The 22,812-nt window shown below is 32.3% G+C and overlaps 2 protein-coding genes across 2 annotated transcripts; both read right to left on the bottom strand.

Moving 5' to 3' along the window:
- Window positions 1-3,614: 3,614 nt before the first annotated feature.
- LOTGIDRAFT_112298 (hypothetical protein) lies at window positions 3,615-4,007 on the bottom strand (the record flags this gene model as incomplete). Its single annotated transcript, XM_009050520.1, has 1 exon — window positions 3,615-4,007. The coding sequence occupies one exon, from the start codon at window positions 4,005-4,007 to the stop codon at window positions 3,615-3,617; it is 393 nt and encodes a 130-aa protein (XP_009048768.1).
- A 3,850-nt stretch (window positions 4,008-7,857) lies between these two features.
- Window positions 7,858-14,869, bottom strand: LOTGIDRAFT_112227 (hypothetical protein; the record flags this gene model as incomplete). The annotated part of the gene is made up of 11 exons (XM_009050519.1): window positions 7,858-7,984; window positions 8,286-8,354; window positions 9,073-9,164; window positions 10,049-10,112; window positions 10,313-10,401; window positions 10,662-10,749; window positions 11,050-11,170; window positions 11,494-11,591; window positions 12,085-12,166; window positions 13,370-13,412; window positions 14,744-14,869. The coding sequence occupies 11 exons, from the start codon at window positions 14,867-14,869 to the stop codon at window positions 7,858-7,860; spliced, it is 999 nt and encodes a 332-aa protein (XP_009048767.1).
- Between the last annotated feature and the right edge of the window lie 7,943 nt (window positions 14,870-22,812).

The raw sequence follows: 22,812 nt of genomic DNA, 5'->3' as shown, positions 1-22,812 counted from the left end.
TTTATAAGGGTCAGTAGGTGAGAGAGAAGTAATATTAACCTGCCTATAAGAGATAGGTGAAAGAGAAGTAATAATTACCTGCCTATAAAGGACAGCAAGCAGAGAAGTAATATTTACCTGTCTATTAGAGACCATGGATGAGAGAGGAGTAAAATTAACCTGCCTATAAGGTATATTATGTAAAAGAGAAGTAATATTTACCTGTCTATAAGAGACAATAGGTGAAAGAAGTAAAATTTACCTGTCTTTAACAGACCATAGATGAGAGAAGTAATATTTACCTGTCTATAAGGGACGTGAAAGAGAAGTAATATTTCCCTGTCTATAAGAGACAATATGTGTAGGAGAAAATTAATTACCTGTCTATAACGAAAATTTGTGAAAGAGCAGTAATACAAGGGACAGAAGAGGAAAGATAAGTCATGTTTACCTGTCTATATGGGACAGTAGATGAAAGAGCTGTGATATTTACCTGTCTATAAGAGACAATAGGTGAAAGAGAAGGAATATTTACTTGTCTATTAGGGTCAGTTCGTAAAAGAGAAATAATATTTACCTGTCTATAGGGGACAGCAGGTGAACGACCTTGACCTATATAATCTGTGTTGTTTATTTTACCATTACTGAGAACCCTTCCTGACTCCCTGCCTATACTGCTACCAGGATTAGGGCTGAAAATAAATAGTCATTATACTTTCAAACTACTGTATATGACCAGGTTTCAAAACCAGACTTTACTCAAATTGGAAAATGTCTAACCCCGTGCCTTCTGTTGAATAGTAACTAATCTCAAACTGGACTAAAACATGTGCACACATCAATAGTTGAGAAAAAATATATGGTGCATTCACAGGGTATAAAAGGCCTGTGGTCAAAATATATTGGTTAAAAGGTTTTGAAACTTCTCAAAAAGTCTGCATCATTTGTGATCATTCGTCAATCATTCAATATAAATGAAGGAAGAATATTACTATGCATGTGCTAAACAAACACAAGAAGCTATTAGTTAATTTTGTATCACACAAGCATACAAAACAAACACATAAGTGATAATAAGTTACAAAAATAAAATAATGTGTGCAGAGACTTCACGTATACTACCCCCACCAAACACACTTCCACAAGTAAATTTTACAGCTAAAATTTCAATTTCAAAGTAACACATAGTCCAAAAACCTTTAAAAGATATCCTGCTACCAGTGCATAATAAAAATATCTACCACCAAATTATAAATATATATCAATTATGTTTAAAAGCTGTGATATAGTGATATACGACAGTAGTTTTCAAACTGGGGCCTGGTGACGTTTAGTTACCCACAATAGTGTGATCCAACTCTTCAAAAGTTCTAGAGGACTAGAGCAGTGGTTCTCAGCCTTCACACCCCTGGAGCAATCACCTGGACCTTTCACTCCCCCAAAAATTTGTTTCATCCACATTTTCAGCATGACATTGTGTTGATGTGAGGTGATCTCTCAATTCAAAACAAATTCTTCTCCTACACCAGTTGGCCACACCCCTGACACCCTAAGTCCCACACCACAGGGTTGATACAATCCTAGGTTGGGAACTGGGGACTAGAGGATTCTTTCTACTACCGGTAGGTGGTCCTTGGCCTTGACACAGAGTACTCTTAGATTATCTGTACCCACTTACCACTGGGTCTGCCGGTATATTGAAAGAAATGACTTATTGAATGTCATTGGATTTCCATATATTAGAGAATTTCATTCAAACCAAGCCAATGACTTTAAATTCAAAACTGTCTTCAAGAAGAGTTCATTTGAAAACATTTTAGGTTTTTTCTGTTCTATTATTACACCCAAGTTTGAAAACCACTGATAAGATGTACTCTAATGATAAAATGATAGAACTACCGTGGTTTATGATGGTTGTAACTATTCGGATAGGAGGATCGATTCACAGGATGCTTGTAATATCTGAATAGAAAGGAAGGTATCTACAGTTTCAATAGACAGTATCGAGGGCTGCATGGCATAGGTATAGAAGCACACAAGCGGTTAAGTATTTAGAGATTTGCTGCTATAAATATTGTAACTTTCTAAGTATCCCATGACTGAATACTATCTCTTAAATTGAACACAAAATCTCAATTCTAAAACTTGGTCAGTAACAGAATATATTCATCAGTGGACTTACCTGGTGTCATAACTATATAACAGAGTCCTAAGTTTTAGAATTTAAATTTGATGGTCACTTTAAGAGGTAAGAAATCTGGTTTATAATTAAATTGTGATTCACATAGATAAATCATATTTTCTTAAAATCTCAAAATTTGTAGAATTTTAAATAACAATGTATCTGGTAACAAGTATCTGATATATATTGAACACACTAACACAGCAAGGGGAGAAAGGAGAAGAGTTCAGCCCACAACATAAAATTTCCCAAAAAATTCTGGTCAATACACATGTTTCATCTTCATCTGCTTAATCAAACCATAGAATGCATTAGTTCAACAAGAAACAAGAAAAATAAGGATTCTGCAGAAAATATCTTATATTACACTTCTGTAATTAATTCATTCACTGCACAAGTATTCAATACAAAAAACGATGAATAAATAAAAGAATAATGATTATCCAGAAAATTGGTGTTTAAAGGGACAGATTTGGAAGAAAAACAATATACAGTATAAAACACGCTGAAGAAATTTATCGTGAAAAAAAAAAGATGAAACGAATAATTACCTGTCAGGTTGATTGAAGTTAGTTTGACTATTATTATTATTATTATTATTGAAGTTTGAGGGTGGGGAGGTATATCGGGCGTGGCGAGGGGAAACATTGTTGTGGGGGGTATAGTTATTATTCCCAGAGTTCCCAGAATTACGGGGGTAACTGTTATACATAGCAGACTGAAATATAAATAAAATTAGGAATTAGGTCACAAAGCGCATGCACGTGCAAACTGTATGATGCACTGGATTTCCACAAAACATTGATCATTATTTGACAGAAATAAATATTGCAGCATTCTAATAAATACACAAAAATATATTTAAAATCCTGCACATTACAATCAGATTTGCCCAATGTATGTACATGCAGACACACCTATATTAGTTAGTCACTATTTTAGTATAATAAACTGGAGATCCAGAGTCCGTGGTTCGTTCAGGTTATAATATATTCCACTAATCAAGAACATCAAGTGCAAGGTTTCTGCAGCAACCAAAGTAAACTACCAGTCCCCTTTAACAACATCAAAACACCAAAAAATATACAAGATTAACCTCTGTTAAAAATGAAAGAAAGAATCTATATCTATATACCTGTGGTCTCTGTCGACTATTGATGGATTGTGGTTGTGGTTGAGCTAATTGACTGGAACTTCTCACATGAGACCTACAACAAATATTAATGTCTAGTTTTAGAAAAAAAATTCTTTTGCAGTGAAAATTCTAACCTGTTAGAAATTATACAACATAAAAGCCAATGTTTGTTTCATCAAATTGGTAACTGGTGATTTTAAATCACTTTTCTTTTTTTCCCACAAAATCAGGATTTAATTTCAGTCTTTAAAAAAATTGCCCTTGAGATGGTAAAGTAATTAAATTGTGACTAAAGAACAATAATAATAATATTATTATTTACCTATCAGGTACAGCATAATCTGGGGATTGAAAATTATCTCCCTTAGATAGCCGATTACTTTGATCTGGATTCCCAGTTCGTGATCTACTCCTCTCAGGATTAGAGTTATTCTGAACTGTGTTATATTTGTCTGTATTATACGAGGAATTTCGTGACATATTAGGATTACCATGACGATTGTCTGAATTATTACTATAGAAACTATCTGGTATATTTTGACGCGAGTTACCATAGCGACTGTCTCTCACTGATTGCTTAGAATAATTAGAATGCTGGGATGTTTCTAAATTTTCCATTTGATTTTCACTTAAATAAGAATTTCTGTTGGCACTGTCTCTAGACCTGGATTGTGATTGGTCGAAATTGTCTTGATATGAACTATCCCGCATATTTCTGTCACCATGACGCTGAACGTCTCTTCTATTTACATTTGAGGAACTATTTTGTTGCGAGACATTACGCCTTATATCACTGCTAGCACTATTTTCACGTTCAATATTCCTGCGTGATACGTGTTGCCCTCGGTTATAACTAGACGGAGGACGACCATCACGGTAATTGTTACTATAACTATTTGAACCACTTGGAGGTAAATTATTATCAGGATTTTGATTGGGTAATCCTGTGTGACTTTGTGTCCTAAATTCTGATTGGTTAGAATGTCTGTTGTCAACGGGAGGTGGAAAATCACGATTGTTGCTGGAATGTCGGTCAGTATCACTAAAAAAGATGAAACAAATTAGTTCATTTCAAAATTCCAGATTCTAAATGGAATGGTTTGTCAAAAAAATTGAAGATCCTTGTAGGCACAGGCAAAGGAATGGCTTTAGGACTCATTAAAAACCAGATAATGTCAAACAAACATCAAAACTGCAGTTCCAAATATTTTTTTCTAGAAAACAATACTGAAAGTCAAAACTTACCCAAAACTTTTATGTTTGTTAACTTTAGCTTTCTGCCGAGTTCTGGGAGATAATTTTACTCGGAATGGTTGAGCTTTTGTTCTGAAATAAAAACACATGGATAAAATTGTCTCTGAACCCCTGATACTAGCTCATCCTGATTTGTCTGCACCCCAAGAGTACCTGTTGGAATTTGAATATTTTTATTTCTGGAAAAATTGGGAAGAGGACCAGGCGGTAGTTTTTATTTTTGTAAAAATGACTGTTTTTTTCTCTCTGTTTTTACTTACTCTACAGAAACAAAAGCTATATCTTTAAGTTGATCTTCTGTCATTCCTTCCGTTTCTACTAAATCATATCTATAATACAGAAGTATATCAGGGTTCAAAAATATCAAAAAATATGCAGAAACATTGGATAAAATGGTCCTGCCACCTTAACAATACCTGTCACAACGTCAAAGAGCAGATTAAAGAGGTCTAAAACTGTGTAAACTTGAATTTTAACCCAAATTTTCACAACCAATGTCTTTTTTATGGATCAAATATCAGTCATACTGAGTATTGTTTTAGTCTTAAAAATGAAAGTCTGTAAGTACTTACTCGAAATGTTGTTTAAGTTCTTCAGGTGGTCGTTTATTACCTGGTGATTTACTTCTCCTAAAAAATATTCAATATTTTAAACAATAAATAAACGACAATATTATAGAAAGAGTTTAAACTATAACATCTAGATAAAACTCATATATAATATAAAATAACAATAGTTTTCATACATGTTTTGATCTTCAATCAAAGCGTGCATTCACTTGTCAAATTAGGATTATATAAATGCAATCTACAATGAGGAAAATTTGCCCCTGATAAAATGCAAACAGAAGTTGTTGAGCTTCATTACAAATGTTATCCAATCAATTGGAATCAGGACCTCACTGTAAGTACACTGGCCTAGGTTCTTGATTTTGTGTGCTTACCTTCTCCGTCTGCGTTGTTTAGCATCACCCCCAGGAGCTGAATGTAATGAGGGAATGGATCCATTTTTACGATTGTCAGCAAAGGGAAACAACCTGAAACAAAAAATAACATATTAATCCTGTACTTTAACGAGTTAATTAAAAGCCAAATGAAGTTTTATGGGCTTCTTAAGCAGTACAGAGCAGATTATTTCGCTTAACATACACACTAAATCCATGGCCCACATACATTTGGACCAAGCAGCTGTATCAACTATAGCATCAATGACCATAAGAGAATCTGAGCTCAAGAACCTTTGGAGCTCCAATTCTTTTTACCAGTGTTGAAAAATCTATAACTTACATGGGTGGAAGATCACTATGACCGTTCTGTAGATCTATATCATTATGGTTTCTATTACGTCTGTTCTGTAGAGCATATCGATATGATATATCTGATTCACTACCACTATCTAACCCTTCACCACGTCTACAAATATAAATAGGATTAATTTATGTCCTAGTCTCATAGGATCAATTTATGTTGTAGTCTCAGAGGATCAATTTACGTCCTGGTCTCAGAGGATCAATTTACGTCCTGGTCTCAGAGGATCAATTTATGTCCTAGTCTCAGAGGATCAATTTATGTCCCAGTCTCAAAGGATCAATTTATGTCCTAGTCTCAGAGGATCAATTTATGTCCCAGTCTCAAAGGATCAATTTACGTACTGGTCTCAGAGGATCAATTTATGTCCTAGTCTCAGAGGATCAATTTATGTCCCAGTCTCAAAGGATCAATTTATGTCCCAGTCTCAAAGGATCAATTTATGTCCTATTCTCATCTTTGGACCTTTTTACTATTTGTGCTAGTCTAAGAGGGAAAAAGTAGTAATATTTCAATCAATATTTTACCTTCTACGTCTAGTAGTAGAGGCATCACTTTCTCCATCAGAACCTTTTCTACTGGCAGGAAAATATCTGAAATATATAATATAAATCTAAAATATCCTACTAGAATTAACCACTATAGTCCTTAGAAAACTTCACAATAAAAACTTTTCAAATGAAATATCAAACTAAGAGATCACAAACTTCAAAAAGAATATATCAATGGTTAAAGGTTGCATTAAATAACATACAGTAATTTTGTATTTCAAAATTGATAAAACCTCACCTTCTACGATTACTGACTCCACTCTCACTGTCACTCCCCGATACAGCTCTATTATGTCTGGGAAATAACATCTTATCACTACGAGCTGATATCGGAGACTCTTTACCAGACGTATACAGACCACTAATAAACAAAATCCATTAAATAATTAAACAATCCTACTTATTCTTTTCTACAGAGAATAAAGTTTTTCTGTTCTACAATTGTAAGGCAATATCTAAGATAACTACTAACAGAGAGCCTTGGCAATAACTAGTTCAAAATCTTTGAAGGTAAAGGGCATTATTTTTGCATGGTTTACTTGTTTTACTAACTGTTTATACCAACAGCATTTTGTGTAAATGACTTTTTGACTTTGTCCTGATGAGAAAGGATTTTAAAACACAGCAAACCTTGGTCTGAACTAATCAATCACCATTAATAAAGATCTAATCAATACTAACCCATCTATGTTGTTTTCCCATGGAGCTGATCTGGTACTTCTCGGTGATTCACCTGACTGTAACTCTGGTAAACTTCTATGTCTCGGTCTGGAAAGGATATCAAGTATCAATTATAATAAAATACTTTTGTAAATTTATTGAACTGACTGCAATTTCGGTAGGTTTACGCTGATTGTCTCTAGTTATACATACTAAAAATATGGTTAATGTAGAGATTAGATGCAGAAATGTTTAGTTTACAAAAATCACAAAGTTCACTTACGCTCTGACTGGTTCTGGTGGCATAACCATGGTAACATGTCCTCCATCTATCATACTGTTGTTTTTACGCTTTGACGTATCTGAAATAAAGTCTTGGATTATGATATAAATGATGAGCGAATCCTGAAGACCACACAAGAAGAAGGGTATTACAGTCCTGGAGCACCCCTCACAATGATTGGACAGTAATAATAGGAACAAATTTCACTTGACAAGGAAGTTAACGGCTAATAACATGCTCATTCCTGCACAAAAATCACAGCCAAGATATCAAAACAGATTTTCCCTTATAGAACTTTCTTGAGTAGAAGTGAAATTCAAGTCAATTAAATTGGTCCTTAAGTCAGTATCCAGACTTGACTGTACGGAGGGGCAATGGTTTATGGTGTTTAGTTGCAGTAATGAGATTGGTATGTTGTCAGATTTTTTTTCGGGGAGGTAATCCGTTTTCTCAGAGCATCCCCCTCTTGCCCCCCTGTAGCTACAACCCTGTTGGCCCCAGTGAAATTATTTACCATTGAGTCTGGAATCTGAATTTATGCGTCTTTGTTGTCGTCTGCTAGCAACACGTAAAACATTCTGAGATGTAGACTGAGTTAGCTGATCAGCCTGGGCTTGTCGTTCTGTTCTACCACTAAAAATATAACTTGGATATGAGAAAATATATTACAATTTCGTTTTCTTTACTCTTAAGTGTATTCGATTTTCCAAGGTGAGCTATGAACACTATTACTGATTAGCTCAGCTTAAAAATCTGTTTCTGAGACTAAGGTACGACTGGTCAAACACATGGCGAATCTGTCCCTTTAAGTTGACCAATCAAAAACACTGTTTAAAGAAGTAAGATACTGTTTGAAGGTTGAAGGTCTAGGGCTGTTATACTATGGTGATGAATTAAGAAAATGAAAGTAGACTAGAATAAGAAAGCTACGTACCTGTACCTATGTTTAGAGCCAAGATTAAATATTTTACTAGCGTTAGAACCATCAGGTACTCGTGTCAGTCTGATGTGGTGAGAGAGAGAGATATAGATAAATAGTTAATATAACAGTGATATACAACAAACCCTGTGTTTCCACTGAACCCTATTACACACATCTAGGCCAGGCCCCTAGCCTTTGTCAGAAATTGCCCTTAAGCACCAGGCTAGAAATCCGGCCTTCTAGTCTCTCATGCCAAAAATATTATAGAAGAGGGTACTATAGGCGATTGGATTTTCGTTTCATGTCTGTTTTCTTATATCTTTCGTCCTTCTTTTACAGTTGCATTTTTAACCAATCCAGGCGTGTAATGTAGAAGCTATTTCTTCATAACAAGGAGGAATTGTGGGATAGCGAAACACAAAGTAGAGTAATATGACAATTTCTTTCGGTTTCGCAATCGAACAATTTCTTATGTTGTCAAGACACAGGTTCTTCTTTCCCCAGAGATCAAATTTTCCAAAACATATTCAACTTAATTCTCAGTGGAAACACAGTCAAAAGATAATCTAACAGTGAAAAGTGAATCAGTTACATGTAAAAAGCAAGATTAACTAACATAGTGATGGTAGACAGACATGTTGATTTGCTATAACTGTATTTTATGTATATTGTGATACAGAAAAATAAATAATATTAAATAAAACAAGGTGAATTAAGGAAACAGTAGAACAATCATAACAAAGTTAATATAACACAGAGAAATAAATCAAAGAATGAATATATCTTAGTTCTGTCTTACCTAAAGAAAGCATGATGTTCAACACAACATTTCCATAAATGTTTACAGGCTGATTTCGTTTGTAATTCAAAGGCATAACTATGATCATCATTCTGAAAATTTGACAAAGAATACCTAAATATAGGATCAAGAATTGAAAGATGATATGAAAGTGGTGAAGTCAATTCATATCAGAACTCCCACAATGTGTTGTGTTTGTCTGATTTTTAGGCTAATTTTGCCTGCATCAATCCAATTTACATCCAATTATGACCAAAATATTTTATGAAATACTTAAACAACTCTTAGAAATCGAACTGGCTGTAAATTTCCAATAATCATAGCCACGATATTCTACCAACAATTAGACCACTGTTCATCTTCCCAATCCAACCCAAATTATAAACAACTACTAGGCCACTATTCATCTTCTCAATCCAACCCAAATTATAAACAACTACTAGGCCACTGTTCATCTTCTCAATCCAACCCAAATTATAAACAACTACTAGGCCACTGTTCATCTTCTCAATCCAACCCAAATTATAAACAACTACTAGGCCACTGTTCATCTTCTCAATCCAACCCAAATTATAAACAACTACTAGGCCACTGTTCATCTTCTCAATCCAACCCAAATTATAAACAACTACTAGGCCACTGTTCATCTTCTCAATCCAACCCAAATTATAAACAACTACTAGGCCACTGTTCATCTTCTCAATCCAACCCAAATTATAAACAACTACTAGACCACTGTTCATCTTCCCAATCCAACCCAAATTATAAACAACTACTAGACCACTGTTCATCTTCCCAATCCAACCCAAATTATAAACAACTACTAGACCACTGTTCATCTTCTCAATCCAACCCAAATTATAAACAACTACTAGACCACTGTTCATCTTCTCAATCCAACCCAAATTATAAACAACTACTAGACCACTGTTCATCTTCTCAATCCAACCCAAATTATAAACAAAGAATAACTTACATTCTTGTCCCTCACTTTTATTATAAATACTTTTCCTTTAAACGTTACTTTAGATATTCTAGGCCTGAAAAAGTTAAATATGAAACACGTTACTTTTATAGTGCTTGTTATATGAACAAAAAAAATTATTGTAACTTTTCGTAATTTAATACAAATGATAACATTGTTGAAACCTCACAGTCTTTTTCAGATCCAGGATCACTAACATGCACATGGGAGATATCAAATCTTAGATTAACTTTGAGAATAAAGTTGAAATCTTACCAGAAATAGTTGCCTATTTTAGCTTTATTTTTATAAACAACAATACCAGTTGGTGTTAAACCTAGAAAATATTCTAAACTTCCTTCACCCTATAATAAACAATATCAAAATTTAAAGATGTCTCGTTTAAATGCTTAGTTTTAGTGGAATTCCAAGAACAACAATCGTGTGTTAATATATTCTTATATTCCAGTTCAATGCTCATTATCAAATCAGGAACCACATATGAAGTCTCTGTTATTTTTGCACGAGGTCAAGTTGAAGGTCGTAGAAGTTGTGATATATTGAACAGCAAGTAACAACAATGAGCCTGTGAACACTGCAATCAGAAGTTATAAGATGGACTTACCAATACAGGATGAAGGTCCACACCATACATCTCTAACCATTTTACTTTCTCTAGATAACGATATTCAGCTATAGCAGGCACCTGTCCTCTATAATAATATATATTCATTCTTGGTCATTAAATAAATAAAACTAATGATTTATAAAAATTTAACTTCCTTTCTGCTTTCTATCAGTCAAAGTATAGCCTGAAATTCTACATACTTAATCTTCACACCATCAGAGCAATGGCTCAGTCTGTATGGAGTTGCATTGTTTACTTGACTGTCAAACCCTATTCAGAATCACTAACAAGGGAAATCGGTTGAAAAAAGCTGCCACCTCTGCCTATGCCTTGATTGAAACTCAAGACAAGCGTCTTTTGATTCCCTATACTATTAAAAACTTACACTAGTCGTTTATGTAAAATTTCCAGTTCCTCTTCCAAATCTTCTGTTTGATTGGGCAGGAACCGGAACTCGGAAATATATCCTGGTGTATATCTATTCGGATCATAATCTCCCAGTTCCGCTGAAATATAGAAACCATGTAATACAGAGTTATATAACAAAACACAGGAATTGAGATTTTGATTAATATCATCACAAAACAGAGTATAATAAATATAACATAACAAGTTGAATAGTGGAATGAAGTAAAATTTTGTCATGGGAAAAGAGAGGGAGGTAAAGTTATTCTTTTCAGACAGTCACAAAGAGAGACATGCCAGAAATTGTCTTGAATAATGTCCTGCTATCAAAAATGTTGATGACCAATTTGTAGTAAAGAAAAGTCACAAGGCCAAACAGATGAGCTATAATCCCTGTAAAATACAGCCTTTATTCAGTACTTACATTGTACAGCGTAAGCACAAAGTTCTCTGGCCTCATCAAACGTTACTGGTAATCTCCCTTGAAGGATGTCTCGCTTGACTTGTAGAAAAAATAAATATCTGAAAGGTGAAAAGAAAAATGGCTGTTACATTCTGAAAGAAAATGAAAACCAAGTGAAGTATTCAGATAAGAAAATCAGATTGTGCAGCTTTTAATGCTTCAGATACATGCCATATATCAATGCAGAATTTTGCTATCATGTATTGAAAGGATGTAAAACAGGGGCTTTCACTCTGGGGGTGAAGGGGTAAGTTTGGTATTTTTGGAGGGTAATAAGGTGCTTTGTAATCTAACATAATCTTAGACAATCATAATTTAGGTTGCTCTATTCAGTCACCTTATATTCTTCGACATGAAAAAGAAAAACTAAGAGATTATCACAAAATAGTAATAATAGAATTTAAGGGGAGGGGCAATGTAATAGAACAAGTATCCTGAAAGGGGTGATAGACAGAAAAAGGTTAAAATCCCCTAATCTAAAGTTACTCTTCATGCAAAGTTCTTAGAATGAAAAGGAACCAAGACACTAACAGATCAAACGTATATTTTTACCTGGTAATCTCTTCCCGTAATTTACACGGATCTGCAGCGTAGAATTTCACCCCGAAATAAAACGTGAAGGGCAGAGAACATGCTGAAAATAATAGAAACAAGATGCAATCAAATTACTATCTAGATCTACATATCAAATATATTACCGCTAGCTAAAAGAACTTTCCTAATAGAAAGACTAAGTTTTCCAATCTTTCCTATAATGTCTATGTGTTTTTCTTTATTGCAGAAACAAACAAACAAAACCAATTTAATATGTATTCTATTTTTGGGCATGGATTTTTCCAATCATGAAATCCATAAATATCGAACTCTGTACATAGAATACTTGTATCACAGTACCCTGTATGAAATCACACTACTTTGGAAAAAATGAAAGAACTCTAATAAATGTAGAAATATGTTTGATACAGAGACAAAAGAAAAGATAAATATTTCAAACAAGTAAAATACATTGTTTGGTTGAAAAAAAGAGAAAATATTCCATTATCAATTGCCTTAAAAAATGCACTAAAACTAACCTATAAAAGAACAATAAAAAACTATATAAAGATAACATGAAAGTTAATATTTTATAAATAAATTGCAGATTGAAAACATGATGACAATGAAAATAGAAATCAATACATTCTAGTGAAGTCATTCAGTGCAACATATTTATAATTTATAAAACATTCAAACTGCAGGTGTATTAACGAACCTCACTAATTCTACATCAAAGACAAATCTAATTCAAGTATTAAATAAGATAATAGATAACTAATTAGACAATTAGAATCTAAGATAATGAGGAAGATAGCATCTTTGTGCAGCAGGGCACACAATGAATTTTTAAAGTAAGGTTTGGTTTGAAGTTTTGATTGATTTGCTAGTTTTTGTAAAGAAGCCTTTCAGTTTCACTGTATCTCATAAATAAAATCAAGATCCAGGACATATGCAGATGTTATTAACCATTTAAGAGTTTAAGTTTATAACAAATGATCATTGGGAAGCACTTATCTCTTACTTTAATCTCAAGTATTCATACTTTGTACCAAAGATGCCCAACAGCACAACCATCTAGTAGTTCCCCATTCAAACTATAATGATGCCTAAAACTATTTCTATTTGCCTATTCAAACATTACTATAACTATAAGAATTCAGTAACACATATCAGTAAATAGTTTGATATCGCCAGTTAAGGTTTTTATGGATAAACTAGTCAGGACAACAGTTAAATACCTCATACTTATATTCTTAACCTATTATTTTATAAGTGATACCAAGATATTGTAAAAGTTTACCTTTCAGTTGACTAGAAATAGATTTGTTGGGATCCAACCAATGCTGAAATAGAGAAAATTCTTTAAGAGGAAAGCTAAAACACTTTCAAGTGTAATAAAATTCAGTAACCTGAGTATGAGTAAACTGAGTGATATTGCTAGTTAAGGTTTTTATGGATTAGCTTCACAGGACAACAGTTAAATACTTCATACTTATATTCAAGTGTATTGTAATTTGATAGAGCGAATCACACCTTATAACAGTGTAAATAATACAACTAGTAAATTATATTGTACACTCTGTGATTTTTAAGAATTTAACAAAACATCTGCTCCACTGTACTAGATATATCATATTTCTTATTCAAATAACTGAAGAATTTAACAAAAAAGTCAGTATTGAAGTAAATTTAATAATTGGAGGAGTAAGCTTACAAAACCACGAAACTAAGTCAATTATTGAAAGCATGTGCTTTGAAGGGAGATTCCAATGCACCAATTTTTGTTCTAAATCTCTGAGCATTCTAGTTGTCAATAACTAGAAGATATCACCTAACAGTAGCAGATTATGGTGAGCTTTGACTTATTTCTGAATCCATAGTTTGCGTAAGGTTACATATACAAATAGTAAATGAAATGAAATGAATGGAGTTTTACGTCCTACTTTTCTGCACCTGTACAAATAATAAATCATGAATAAATATAGTTTGAATGTTATAATGCCTATGACATACACATCAGCTTTTATGGCAAAGAATTTGAAGAATATGACCCTATGCCATCAGAGTTTGAAGGGTTCAAATATCCTGAATCAGAAACACATCATGATTATTTAAAGTTTTTAAAATTCCATCAAAGAACAATCAAAATACCTTTACACTATTAAAAGATCATAAAATCATTGACTCATATCTTTACTCAGTGTGCCAGTGTTATTTAAGTCTTATGGCACACTTGAGATAATATTGAATAACATAACACCATAGTTATAGAGGTTTACCAGCAAGTGATACAGTAACAATACAGTGTTACACATGGACTTGATTTCTTCCTTACATCTTGTAATATTCCTTACTTATTATTTGACAATTCCTTACTTATTATTTGACAATTCCTTACTTATTATTTGACAATTCCTTACTTATTATTTTGTAAAATCATGTTCATACTTCAGTATAAAAAACTGTTAAAACTTAGCAATGAATATCCAAAAACATTGTTTTTGAACAGCAGCATTCGATTGATTGGATATCAAATGACCAAGAACATGAGTTACGTAACAATTATGTCAGATCATGGATGAGAAGTAGAGTCACTGCAGGATAAAAAAAAATTACTGAATGGTCTCCGGTGTGAAAAAAGAGAGATCTTTGATAAAATTATATCAGTACTTACCGTTTGTCCCCCTTGATCCACATAGCGTAAACCAAAATAATCTTTCTCGTGTATATTGAGATGTAGAAATACTTTATCTAGGATAGCTTGACCTTTACTTGTATGCTGTAAATATAAAAATATCATTTTTAATTGTATACAAAGATAAAACACAAAAAAAGGAGAGAAACACTAAGGATAACAATAAGGTTCACAAGGATCCTTTCCACCAGCTGGTCCTTGACCAAACCTCTTGGCATTGATCTTTCCCAGATTATACATACAGCTGGGTTAACTCAGAAAAATAAGTCACAACAGCTAATTGTGGCTTGTAACTTGACATTTTGGTAATGGAAACAACTTTAGAATATTTTACACAATGTTCATTAACAGTTAATAAGTTGGAGTAAGAGTAAGTAAGAATGGATCAGAACTAAGATTTGATGCTTTATGCAAACATGGATTTTTTATTTCTTTCAAAAGATTTTTTGATTTTTTCCTTTCTGTCTTTTAAACTTTCAGTTTAAACAGCTGACTGTATGTAGTTTACACAAAACACACAACAGATATCATGTCAAATCTTCAAATTTATTAACATTAAAAATAATATTTTTTAGTCATTAGAAAAGATTGATATGACCCAGATCATTTCTAAAGTCAAGAGATAAAATCATGAAATTAAAAGTGAGATATTTTCACACCATGATGAAGAATGTATGATATTATTTACTATTATCTAGTGTATTGAACTGTTTCTCACCTACCATTTTATCAAATCATCTTATCTAGTTTTGATCAATCAGGATAAATGAATTCAGGGTCAAAGACTTTTAAATATATCAGTCATATATCTTTTAAATATAGTCAGGATATATATTTACAAAGGGTTTCACAAAATATATGAACAGATAAGCTTAGGTTATGTTATCATATTGAAATAAAGTTTGGGCTCTTTAAAATTGGGTATTTCAAAAGGCCTATATATTTTTGAGGGACAGATGCACCATTTTGGGGGTTGATTTTGGTCTTGAATACATGTAAATAGTCTTTAAAAGTTGAAATTGAATGGAAAATGGAAATTGGTATTTCAAACTTTTAATATATTTCACAGTTACACTTGTAACATCAGATATATTTCAAAATATTTCTAGCTGAATATTTTTCAAAAACTATGCAAAAGCCTTTGTGTTTTAGATTGTAACCTGTGCAACATCTCAGTTGAAAATCACCTTATCAATGTTTCTGTTTTTCTGAACCTAGTCTTGCTAACATCTGTCAAAATCAACTATCAGTATTTTCAAATTGTTTAGAAACCTAATTAGTAAATCATGACAGAAAAAAATAAAGTCTGAAATTTCAGGGAACATTAGTCAAGACGTTAAAATGCCTGCTTTATTCTACATAGCAACATAAATCAGTAAAAAGTTTGATGGTAACGGTATCTTGTGATCTACAGAACGCGTGATTCGTCTGTTTTCAATATTAATATCATAGTTCCCTGATGTGATAATGAGCCAACATGGTAATTAACAAAAAAATCATAATATATACAGTGAGTTTTCAGCTTGAAATTTTGTTTGTTACCTTAGAACTAATAGAATCATTCTTGTTTTAGAAATTTGTAATATATATTTAAGATATATTTTATATATATGAAAGCTTTTTTTATCATTATTTTTCTATTAGTTTCAGCAAACTGTTTAATACCTGATACAGTGATAAGCATAATATATTTATTTTTGTTGTGAAATTTTACATGTGAAAATAATTTCAAGAATATCTTTGATCTTAAAAGGAAACAACCACAAATCATGTGTTACCCTGTGTTATCCTGTGTTACCCTATGTTATCCTATGTTACCTTGTGTTAACCTATGTTACCTTGTGTTAACCTATGTTACCTTGTGTTAACCTATGTTACCCTATGTTATCCTGTGTTACCCTATGTTACCTTGTGTTAACCTATGTTACCCTATATTACCTTATGTTACCCTATGTTACTTAATGTTACCCTATGTTACTCTGTGTTATCCTGTGTTATCCTGTGTTATCCTGTTTTACCCAATGTTACCCTATGTTACTCTGTGTTATCCTGTGTTATCCTATGTTATCCTGTATTATCCTGTGTTACCCTGTTTTACCCAATGTTACCCTGTTATCCTGTGTTACCCTATGTCATCCTGTGTTACCTTGTTATCCTGTGTTACCCGTGTTAACCTATGTTAACTTGTGTTACCCCATCTGTAATGAATTTAAAGACAAGGCGACCTCCATTACAAGTTTACCGAGTTTTTGTTTGATCTTATATTAATTGTCTCATCCTACAAACTAGACCAACCATAAACTTACAATTTACATAGGGACTGATTGACCTGTTTAAAACTTCTCACGAATCTTACTGAAACGAAACTATAGCCTCTGAGCACTAATTTGCAGAAATTAGACAAAATCTTACGAGAAAAAACTATTTTAGATAAGATAGGTCTGAATTAGAAATTCACATACATACACAAGGGAGGCACAGAAAGGTCTACATGTATGTAGTGAACAGACATTAAAAAATTTGGGGTTCCAGCAAAAATATCAGAATGGATGCCAACTAAAATATCCCAACACTCTCAATATCTGCCAATCAAATAATATTTCAAAAGAAATCAAAGCTATTTTCATACACGCAAAATCAACAAACAACCAACTAATTCAAAGAGCCATACTAAATCCTTACATTGTCCCCTAACTTAAATAAACAATATAAGTATAGATAGAGCAGATCTGTTGAGTATTAACGTCTTTAAAACTGATTACAAGGGTCAGACGACAATCAACCTCTAGTGAAGATAACAAGGGTATAAACTAGACATTATATCACTGTGGGGTTATCAACTGCTAATTTTACGCCATGTCAGCTAATAAAGACATCAAATTATAACCTTGTTTGTCAACTGAATGGCTGAGACTCCTGTCAACAAGAAATTCTTTTGAATATGGAATTTGTTTTCTTATGTTTATTCAGTGCCAGCCTTGCTTGGCTTAAAAGTGGCTTTCCATAAGACATGCACTGAAATTTTTATTTATATTCTGTTTTGCAAAAATTATGAGGAAATCATCCACCACAATGTAATAATCTGACCAAGTTTGTTTTACATTGTAGAAACAAAAGTCAAACTGACAAACTATTATTGTACATGTAAAAGCTTTACATGTCCCAGATTCACATACGATACAAAAAAGGGTACCAATAGAAAACCTCTTCAGAATGTCTTAGTTAGTTTGAAGATGATAGTGGTGTTGATCATAAAACAATTATTCAGTCTTACATAATGATGTTGTTGTTTCTCACATCAATGTACCATTCTCAGGGGATTTTTTTAAATTGATAACAAATAACTGATGACAGCAGACCCTTATTTAACAAGATAGACCATACAGACAAAACCCTATTGTATAACCTTATTTAATGACTTTATTTATTTTACACCAATAGCCCTATTTGTTGTTTTCTTTTGAACAATCTTTGAAGAGCCTAGTAAACCATTTACCTTGATCAGAGAAAAGCAAAATAGCAATCAACCAATTTACTTCACACCTTAGATTGTTCCCTCTTGAGGTATCTTTTGGTAACACTTATGACAAAAACAACAATGACAAAACCTTAATTACATCACCTATTTTATTTACTTTACACCTTGCATTGTTTTTCGTTTGGGGTCTACTTATCCTTGAACAAAACCTTAATTTCATTCATTTCACACCTTGCATTTTTCTGTTTTTTTAGGGTCTAGTCAGAAACCCTAATTTTATCACCTATTTTATTTATCTAACACATAGTACAACATTGTTTTTCTAGCACACTGTTATTTTAGGGTCTTGGTTGCCTTTTTAATCACCACTATATCAACACCTTTTATATCACCTTTATTGTTCAATTGCAAATATATCTGATACCTTTTTAAGGACCCTAGAAAATTTTCTTGCCAATCTGTTTATTTAATCAACTGAAAAGAAGACTGATTATTCTTTCTTGCAAAGCCAGGATCCTATTTTTATTACCGCTTTTCAAATCCCAGGCCTCATCACTCTTTTGTTTTTCTATGTGAAAAATAGCTTCATAGGTGTAATATCTTTCTGATAGCAGGATTGTAGAGATCCTTTCTGATCGTTGGTCGCACTGTCTACTTTACACCTTTTGTTAGGAAACAACTAACAACACTAGGTATTTGTTAACCATTAACTGTCTGTACTCTGATTATAATAGTAATTATTCTACTGTCCAGGTATTTATTGTCACACCAGGTAAATTGTAATTAATTCAGGCAAATATATATCAATCTTGTAAGATTGGATAAAGTCAAATCAAGTTATAATAAATTCTAGTGACTTCTACAATTTCTGTACAAAAATGTCAAACATTGTATTTGTTTTGACCTGATTATATTGTCAATGAAACTCAAACTCCTCCAAATTACTTTGACATTTTACTATAAAACAAAAACATTTGAGGTATGTAGGTAACAAGCTATTACTGGTACTGTGTTTTTAATTAAGACGAAAAAAAATGATGGACTTTGAAGGTTCATGTATACTCTGTCTGAAATAATAAGAACCTTTAATGCCGTTTCCAAACTTTTTGACTATAATTCTGTATTTGGCAGCATTCTGGACCGAAAAACACTGAGAACCATTTACTATCATATGGATGGATTTCAGACATTTTATGTGATTTACAATGAAGCAAGGGAAAAAATAAATATTCTGTTAATACAACTGTAAGCGATTTAGAAAATTTACAAATTATTTATTACATGAATGCAATTTCTAACATGTATTATGTATGGTATAATCATTTAAACAGAACTTGAATTAGGTATCATCTACAGTTGCTTGTTATTTATCATTGTCTACTGTGTGTTTCATTATCAGTTTTATGATAGTCAATCTTGTTAACTTTCAATTTCTTTCTCTTTCGGAATGTTGAATATAAATCAACAAAAATATTCCATCATTAATCCCACCAAACGTAGAATGTAATTTGAGCATCTGAGTAAGAATTCATTTCCATTTCAACTAACCCTACAAAAGCTGTATAATTCTTCTGTAAAGCAACAAAATCATACTCGGGCTGTTTAGACTGTCCTCTTGGTTACTAGGCATCATTGACGTTTTCATGTGCAGTTCACACCTAGATCAAGAATTCATTGCAAGATTCTAATTCTATAAAGTGATACAGGTACATATAGTTAGTTGGGATAGCTCTTATAACTATCTGGTAAAGAAAACTTGTTACTTAATCCCTTTAATTAGACATATATCTAACAGAAAACACAAGGGAATATATTATGGTATAACACATTTATTTGATAACAAAGTACACAACTATTCAACACAATTTATACCATAATTTTATTCCCTTGTGTTTTCTGTTATATGTGCACTCAGCTTCTAAATGTTGTTCAAATCTTAAACATATATCTATGTAATGGCTGACAAAAATACGGCAAAGCCATGGTCACAAACTTAGTTAAATCATTAATACACCAAAAAGACAAAATAAAGTACTAGACTCATATCTTAGATAAATCAACAAAAACCTTTTTTTCATATCAATTTTTTTTCATTCACCCTCCATTAGCTGAACAATGATTATCCCTAGAGATAACCTGTGATAATAAAAACTCAATGGACCTGAACATAAAATAATTTACATCTATTTAATATGAACTTTACTTTGAAAGCAAAATAAAAATAAATTTAGTGAATATTGAAAGCAAATGGTTGATAATAAAACTTCTCATGATTTCTGAAAAACTTTTGATAAAAATTTAAAATAATCAATATCATAATCTATGATTTTTTGATTAAAATATAACAAAAATTTAGAGCAACAATTTAGACCTTGAATATCAAAATATAAAAATTCTTGTTCAACAATAACACACAAAAAAATTCAAGATACAAAACCGGAAAGACTGCAATTTTGAATACAACTGTACAGTAATTTAAAACGTCTAGACTCTGAAAAAAAAACTCCCCTAATTATAATCTGTACTGATGCAGATAGATATATGGTATATGATATTAGTCTATGATATTAGATAGCAGTATATAGCCTATTATAACTTAATAAAGACAAACTCAACTTAATATAATTATTTAGATATGGGAAAACACCACAAATTACTTGGTAATCTTATATTGAGAAATATCTATATAATACTACAGACAGTCAGACAGAGTTAAAACTGTGAAAAAATTTGTGAAAATCAGAGTATTTGTTAAAAATTTATAATCAAATGAGGTCCATCAAATAAGGATAATTACTCCCTCTAAAAGAAAAAACAAGCAATTTTTACAAAAATTTATAAATCTAAAAAAAAAATATATAGTCCAAAGCTCTGGTCAGATATGACTGGTTTATATACAACCAAGATATCTAATAAGACTGGTATATACAGCCACATCAACAACACTGCTTAATTTTAACCCAAATGATCCATTACTCAATGTCGTATATGATATAAGCTTATGTAAAGTGACTAATTAAAGACAAAACTCTTAAGAAGGTATTACTGATAGGAAACATAACATGATATGTGGGTAGAGTAGGAGTGTATTTACATTATGAAACGATTCAAACAATGTCTATCTTGACTTGAAGTTTTAAAGTAGAATTTAACGACTAACACTGATGTTAAAACTTGTGGACGTTTGGTTTACTGATAACTGGTATGTCAACATACACCTTTCACTTTAATCTAGCTACAGTCAGTCACTTGGTTATCATTCAAACATGGAGGGTATATTACAGAAGATGGACAGATAGTGGTCGTTAAAATATGTTGCCCTGGACAGAAGTTTTATAACAGAAACTCGCTTGACATATGCCTAAAACTAGAATGTCAACATACACCTTCACTTTAATCTACAGTCAGTCAGGCACATAGTTATAATTCAAACATGAGACTATAGGCTCCACTGTAAATATTACAAAAGAATATGGTCCAATCTTACTGTCCAGAAGATAATGTCCAAAACTATTTTGACATGCATAAACTAGAATGACATTATACACCTTCAATTTAATCAAGAGTAAATCAGTGAACCACTCTAAGATATAATTCAGATTCTACCAGAATAACCCTATACAGTAGGAGATTAATGAGAAGAGAATCTAAACTGGCAACTCAGAGATCATAATAACAACTTATCCAAAACTCTACTTGACAATATTTAGTATATACAGATATCTGATATTTTTCAACATACACCTTTCGTAGTCTTTCACCAAACTATAGTCAGATAGTCAATCATGGAGCATACAGTTTAATTACATCATTGATTCTTTATTGTTTTTTTTTCAAAACAGTTTGAGCTAAATATTATTTTTTACACAGATTGTCAGTCAATCTTAACTTAACTCTTATTTTAAATTAAACATGTTTCATACTGTTCCATTATAAAACTTGGCAGAAAGCATAAATAATAATAAAATCTTGAAATTTGAACCTCATGCAATATAAAATAACTGAAATACTTTCAGAATTCTGCTAAGTCAGTGTGACATAAGAAATGTTATATGATATATTAAATTTGTTTGATAATAAATCCTACTTTCTTCCTGTAAATAAAGATTTTGGAGCTCTCCAAGTAAACTTTATTATAATGACAAGACTAACATGCAATATACATGTAACAAAAAGTACTGTACCGGTACCAGAAACCAGAAGAGTACAGTTGTATCATTACTCCTTAAATCAATCTTATCCATCATCTCTGTAATCATTAATCTTAATCAAACCCCCTGTCAATAATCCCTAATCCCCTGTGACAGTGACATTGTCACCTGTTAATTGGATTGTAACTTACCTTGACAGAAATTGGTAACTCTGTGTCATCTAAAAATAGCACAGTGCAGGAACCTTCCCCATTCTTATCCACAAACCTCTTGTCTTTATCACCCCTTAAAAATCGAGGTAGCAGACGAGATAGTCTAAAATGTGTCATTTTCCATTCATCAATTAATCCACAAATTAAAATCCGCGCCAAGGTAGACAACTTCTTCCTAAAAACCTTGATTGGACAGGTGAGAGATCA

This window comes from Lottia gigantea (genome assembly GCF_000327385.1).
Source record: "Lottia gigantea unplaced genomic scaffold LOTGIsca_15, whole genome shotgun sequence".
Classification (NCBI taxonomy): Eukaryota; Metazoa; Mollusca; class Gastropoda; family Lottiidae; genus Lottia; species Lottia gigantea.
This window is presented reverse-complemented; position numbering and strand designations above follow the sequence as displayed.